General features: G+C 57.5%; 1 protein-coding gene across 1 annotated transcript; it reads right to left on the bottom strand.

The window, feature by feature from the left end:
* Nucleotides 1–1,013: 1,013 nt before the first annotated feature.
* On the bottom strand, nt 1,014–6,326 carry SFRP5 (secreted frizzled related protein 5). Its single transcript, XM_033186675.1, has 3 exons — nt 5,589–6,326; nt 3,957–4,034; nt 1,014–2,125 (listed from the first exon to the last, which is right to left on the bottom strand). Exons 1-3 carry the CDS (start codon nt 6,109–6,111, stop codon nt 1,779–1,781), a joined length of 948 nt encoding a protein of 315 aa, XP_033042566.1. The 5' UTR covers nt 6,112–6,326; the 3' UTR covers nt 1,014–1,778.
* Nucleotides 6,327–6,676: the final 350 nt, after the last annotated feature.

Here is a 6,676-nt window from a genome sequence, read left to right as displayed (position 1 = left end):
GGCATCTGCTGATGGACCCCCCAGGGAGCTCCTTTCTGGCACTGCCCTGTCCCTAGGCTGCCCATTAGAGTGGAAGTGGCTTCTCGCCTCCATCTCAAGCTTTCTCCCCTCCCTGCCATCCACCTCAAGGCAGCAGCCTCCATCTGCTCTGAGCCCACTGGGGCACCCTCTCAGCTCCTTGCCCTCTCCCTGTCTCAGTCGTCACCTTATCTAGGTAGTAGTTCTCAATCCTGGCTACACATCATCCCAGGGAGCATCTACAAACACTAACTCCTGGACTCCCTACAGAGATTCTGATTGAATTGCATTAGAGTAGGGCCCAGGATTCTGTAAAAGCTCCCTAGATGATTCTAACGTTTATGTGTTGAAATGCAGATTCGGATACAGCAGGTCTGCATTTCTTTGTTGTTGTTGTTGAGTTAGGGTCTCACCATGTTGCCCAGGCTGGTCTTGAACTCCTGGGCTTAAGGGATCCTCCTGCCTCAGCCTTCCAAAGTGCTGGGATTACGGGCATGAGCTACCATGCCCCCAGCCAGATGCTGCCTTTCTAACCAGCTCCCAGATGATGCTCATGCTGCTGGACCAGGGACAGGTAAGGAGCAGTGCCCGCAGTGTGACACATCTTCGACCTCAGGCTTTTCACGATAGTTCCCTGCGGCCCTGCCTTCTTGGACTCTTCCGATCAGGCCCTCACCTCCTGGGGGAGCTGCTGCAGGACCATGGAGTCTTCAGACTGTGGGAGAAAGCTGGGGAACTTGGCACTTCCATTCGTCCTCAGGGACAAAAGAACGTCCATCTCCATCCCTCACTTAGCAGTCAGAATGACAGGGTGACCCTTGCTGTGTACTACAAAAACACAAGCCTTGCTTTTCTTAGGCATTCCAAGGAGGTCTGTGTGGCCAGGCCATGGGTTAAGATAAGGGCTTCTTTCTGGGTGAGGCTCCATTCTAAACCTCCCTCTCCCCCCACCTCTTGGGAACCAGCTGACAAAGAAATCACCTGGTCCAAACCAATTATTGTTTTCTTTGATTTAATTAAAAAGTTAAAAAATTAGAAAACACAACCGTGTATGTATTGGTTGCCTAGTACCTATGGCCTCACAGCAGTAGCAATAACTTATCGGGATAAAAAGGAGAAGCAGAGGCTGAGGAATGAACCCCGGGAAGCGAGCCTGCGGGTGTACCGGACGGGGGTCTGTGCTGAGGCTGGGCTGGGCTTGCTCTCCAGTCCAGGGAGAGCTCTGGGCTTGGGGGCAGGGAAATGGACAAGCTAGGGAAGGCAGGGGTTGTGGCTGGAGGCACTGAGACCCTAACTCCTTTCCTTTGGGGGGCTAGGATGACGCATACAGGGGCGGTGGGGAAAGCTGTCTCCCAAATAGCTTAGCCTAATATTGAGACTTCCCTCTTCAAGGCGAGGCCCCACCACCGACAGAGGGGAGCTGGAGCTGACATCACCGTCTACTCTGAAACCTCCTCCTCAGGGTGCCCTGAGCCCCTCCACCCTTCCCTCACCCTCTCCTCCCCTACCTACTTTCTGAGACCCTGGGGTCTTCCCCCAGATGAAGAAGCCCTGCTCCTGAGAGAGGAAGCCCAATATCCCAGGGACCCCAGGACCCCTGGGTCAAAAAGGATAGCCTGGGCTCCGTGCCCATCCCTTGGGCCCTGTGCCAGTAACAACACTGGTGAAAACACCCTCCAGCAGGGCTGGGTCAACCTGGAAGTAGGGGCGGGGCCAGAGGGCAAGCAAGGCACAGCTGGCAGGGCAGGGAGGAGTGCCCTTTAGTGGGGCTCTGCGGCCCCGTAGAAGAAAGGGTAGTAGAGGGAGCAGGGGTAGGAGAACATGAATTTGACTGCGAACTTCATCTCCTTATTCTTCTTGTCCCAGCGGTAGACGGCCATGAGCAGCAGCTGTCCGTCCACTTTGCGTCCCATGACCAGGAAGCTGCCTGCCAGGCCGTCCAGCTGCGGGCAGGGGCAGCCCGCGCCGTTCTTCATGTGCAACACCAGCCGCTTGGTGTCCTTGCGCTTCAGGGGGCCCGGCTTGAGCAGCTTCTTCTTTTTCTGGGCTCCAATCAACTTCCGGTCCCCATTCTCTATCTTGATCTCCTTGATGCGCATTTTGACCACTGTGGGAAGAAAGGACAGGGGCAAGTTGGGAATGGTCAGATCTACGTGGGCCCAGAGTTGCTGTGTTCTGGACCTTCGGGCTCGGGGAGCCTGACGCCCTGCGGGGTTTGGAAGGGTGGAGCTCGTACAGGCACATTTTCATGTTTATGAAGCACTTACCATGCTGCACTCTCATGGACAGCATCACGTTTCATCCTCAAGGTACAGGAAAGGGGAAATGAGGGGTAGAGAGCTTGTGACCTGCGTGAATCGAGAGCCCAAGCCCTTCTGAGACACCAAATGCAGGGTGGAGAGCTCCTGATGGAGCAGCGTGTGGGGCTCTCCAGGGAGGGGATAAGGAGTGGATGGGACTGGGGCTGGCTGCTTGGAAGGGGATCCTTGCAATGGAGGGAGGCTGGACTTCCTGATATCTGGGGATGATTGCCATTGGGATTTCTGGCTGTGTGTGAGTGTATGGTATGGAGTATATATGGGGTGTGTATATGTGTAGAGTGTGTGCGTGCACACACGGTGAGTGTGGTTGGAGCAGTGGTGGGCTGGCAAATATTTAACAGCTGGCTCTGTGGACAGGGAGCCCTGCTTTGCATTCATTGACATCCATGGGGTAAATACTCCCACCACAACTGACCACAAGACTGGGCGTGGAGCTGGGAATAGATACACACAGTTCAGCTCTTGCTGGTGTGAACACACCACTGTACAGTAATATGTATGTGTGTGAGACAGAGATTGTATGGTGGGTGGGAGTGTGTTTGTGGTATGTATAGGAGTAGGGCAGGGGGTGTGGCTGGAGGCACTGAGACTCTAACTCCTTTCCTTTGTGGGGCTAGGATGAAGGCAGGGTCTGTGACCAGAGAGCCACGGTGCAGGTCACCCTGCAGTGGATGTAGAGAGCCTAAGGAGTCCTGGGCCTCAGGGTGGGGTGGGGAGTCCCTCGGGCTGGTTTCTCCCTTCTTCAGGCTTCTGGGCCCCCATCTCTGTGGGGCCAGGGAGAAGTCAGAGAATAACTCTGCCCACTCTTGGCGGGATATTGTCATAAAATCTTGTTCCTTCTCTTTATGTCCCCTTCCTCTTCTCTTTCTCTCTCTGACACACACACACACCCCTTGCAATAGCAGTATTCTCTTTCCAAACAGGCTACCGAAGTAAAAGACTCCTCTGAAGAAAGGACTTCATTATCATCTCCTTTTTTCTTTTTTATAGACAGGGAGGCTAAGACACAAAACAGGGAACTGACTTGGCAAAGATCACACAATGGACCGCGTGGCCCATGTGTGAGCCGGGTCCTGACCGGACTTGGCTGGGTTTTCCCGGAAAATGGGAAGGCTCTGGATGAAGCTGTGGTGACAGGTGACCACAGCTCTGCTGGCAGGAGGTGTGCTCAGTCCCAGGTGGAGGTATCCACGGACAAGGGTGCTCCACTTCCATCCTAGAGCCATCACTCCCCACCTGGCTCCATCCATCTCTGGGCTAAACCTGGCTCCATTCATCTCTGGGCTAAGCCTGCACTATCCACAGAGATGATCCAGTCATGGAGGCCCCTCTGAAAATGACACCAAGGGAGGGCTGCGGGAGCCCTGGCCAGGGTGGTTTCTGAGGCCTAAGGCCCATAGCCTTGAGGGACTTGTGATGGTCCTGAGATGATGCAGAATGAGGTGCATTTCTCTTGGGAGAGGGTTTATGGTTATCATTGGATTCTAAACCAGAGCCATGATGCAAAACCTGTTGGGATTCACTGTGATGGATGTGGGCACGTATGTTCCTATGTGTGTCAAGAAAGAGAGGCTGGGGGTGGTGCCGGGGCAGTGGCAGCATGGGCCCCACACTCACCAAAGTCACTGGAGCACATCTGCTCCATGAGGCCGTCAGCGCTGTGCTCCATCTCACATTGGGCGCAGATCTTGGTCACTGAAGACAGAAAGTGGGGTGGGGTTGGGGGACAGTTGGTGAGGGGATTGGAGTTCCAAGAGCCACTCAGGGTGCAGGCTTCCTCACTGACCAGCCACTTCCCCCTACCAAGCCTCTACTTCCTTATCCGGAAATGGGATGATGGCAATCATATCACTACCCGCTCACAGAGTGACTGACAATCACCAGACAGGCTGTGCAGGGACAAAACTGCCAGGTGGGCACAGTAACTACTCCATGACCCTGGTGGCCACAGCCATGATGTGCACTGTCTTTTAAATTTTATCTCCTCTCATCCTCAGCCTATGAAGTAGGGATTCATATTCCTATTTTATTTTTGAGACGGAGTCTCGCTCTGTCACCCAGGCTGGAGAGCAGTGGCTCTCCAATCTCAGCTCACTGCAATCTCTGCCTCCCAGGTTTAAGCGATTCTTCTGTCTCAGCCTCCCAAGTAGCTGAGATTACAGGTGTGTGCCACTGTGCCCGGCTAATTTTTGTATTTTCAGTAGAGATGGGGTTTCACCATGTTGGCCAGGCTGGTCTAGAACTCCTGACCTCAAGTGATTCACCCACCTTGGCCTCCCAAAGTGCTGGGATTACAGGCATGAACCATGGTGCCTGGCCCTTATTCCTAATTTGGAGAAAAGGGAACCGAGGCCCAGAGCGAGTTACTCAAGTCTGACAGCAGACGGGGAGGAAGGGGGTGAGGGCATGGAGCCGGCCTGGAAGAGCTATGTGGACCAGCACAGCAAAGGGGAGGCTGAGACCAGGGAGAAATTAGGGTTCAGGGGACTGAGGGTGTGGGTGGGAGGAGGGACTTAGGATCTCATAGGTTTCATGAGCCTGGGATGGCTTCCTATTTTATGGATGGGGAAACTGAGGCTCAGTGAAGTCAAGCAACTTGCCTAAGGGCTTTTTTCTTTAGGGGCAGAGCCTAATCTGCTCTTCCTTCCGCAGTGAGCCTTACCCAAATGACTCCCAGCCAGGGGAATGGAGGAAGAGGGTGGAGATCTTAGGGTTCCAGGTACAGAAAATGGGGAGGCAGACCATAGCCCAGGAATGTTCTTAGTCCCCAGTCTTTCCCCACACCCCTTCCCTCACCTCTCCTCTCTTCCCAAGGTCCCAACACGGGGTGGGGGTGTTGCTGGCTTTGGTGCCTCGGGATCCAGGTGAAAGGCATTGTTTAACGACCCCAGACATTCTTGGGCTGAGAGGGGTCGTAAGGCATTTATCAGGACGTCCCAAGATGGGGGACGGCATTGGGGGATTATCAGCAGCTTGGTTGGGTGGGCACTGAGAGGGGTGCCAGGGGTGTCCAGGGAACGAGAGCCAGAGGGAAGGTCTGGAGCCGCAGGGAGGCACTACGCTGCTACTCCCTGGGGAGGCGGGAAGGCGGAAAGGCTGCGGGGGATAATTCCGGGGGCGATGGGCTGAGCTAAGACAGCGTGTGTGTGTGTGTGTGTGTGTGTGTGTGTATGTGTGTGAAGGGCGGGAGCTGTGCTAGGGGAGCTGCAGGGCCGACGGAGCGCTCGGGGACCGCGGCGGCGGCGCTACCTGGAGGCGCGGTGGCGGGCAGGTGTCCGAACTGCACGGCGATGCAGAGGTCGTTGTCCAGGGGGAACTTGTGGCAGTGCAGCATCTCGGGCCAGGGGAAGCCGTAGGCCTCCATGAGGGGCGCGCAGCCGGCACGCACGGCCTCGCACAGCGAGCGGCACGGGTAGATGGGCCGGTCGAGACAGACGGGCGCAAAGAGCGAGCACAGGAAGACCTGCGTATCCGAGTGGCAACGCTTGGCCAGCAGCGGCAGCCAGCTGCTCGCCTGCTGCTTCACTTCGGCCAGGCTCTCGTGCTCCAGCAGGTTGGGCAGCCGCATGCGCTTGTAGCCCACCGTGTGGCAGAGCGGCAGGTCGGCAGGGATGTCGAGGCACTGCGGCGGCTTGGAGTAGGAGCGGCCGTGCAGCGGCTCGGCCTGCCAGCCATAGTAGTCGTACTCCTCGCCGCGCGCCGGCGTCCAGTGCAGCGCCCCCAGCAACAGCGCCAGAGCGGCTGTCCGCGCCACCCCAGCCGCCGCCCGCATGGCTGCGCCCTCTCCAGGCGCGCGCCGCGCAGCCCCCCGACGCTCGGTGCCCGGCGGCCCAGATGCCCCGGCGTTCACCCCCGGCCCCGACTCTCCCCAACTGCCGCCGCGGAGGTCGCCCAGGTGGGTGGCAGCCTGCGCTCCGTGCGCCCCAACTGATGCTGGCGCCTCCCACCTCGGGGCTCCAGCCCGGGCCTTGCCGTGCGCCCCAGCCAATCTCCGGCCGCCTGGCCCCAGCTCCAAGGCGTGGAGGCAGTGGGGGCGGCCCTCAGCCCCTCCCGCACCGTGCCCGCGCGTCCGGCCCAGCGCCGGCTCTTGCGCCCCTCTCCCGGCTCGGCTCCGCTGCTGCGGCCCTGGCCTCGCCCAGCGCTTGTCCCCGGGGCTCCCTGCCTCCCTGGGCATTTTCCTCGACCCTCGCCTTCTCCATCCTTCCTCCTTATCTCTCTCCGCCACAGCCTCTCCTGTTCCTTTTCTCACTCACTTCACTTACTTATCTCTCTGCCTCGGCCTTTCTCCCTCTGCTCTGTTTTCTCTTCCCTGACACCTCGGTTCCTCTTCTCCCTGG

Source organism: Trachypithecus francoisi, unplaced genomic scaffold, assembly GCF_009764315.1.
Source record: "Trachypithecus francoisi isolate TF-2019V2 unplaced genomic scaffold, Tfra_2.0 Contig01579, whole genome shotgun sequence".
Taxonomy (NCBI): Eukaryota; Metazoa; Chordata; class Mammalia; order Primates; family Cercopithecidae; genus Trachypithecus; species Trachypithecus francoisi.
This window is presented reverse-complemented; position numbering and strand designations above follow the sequence as displayed.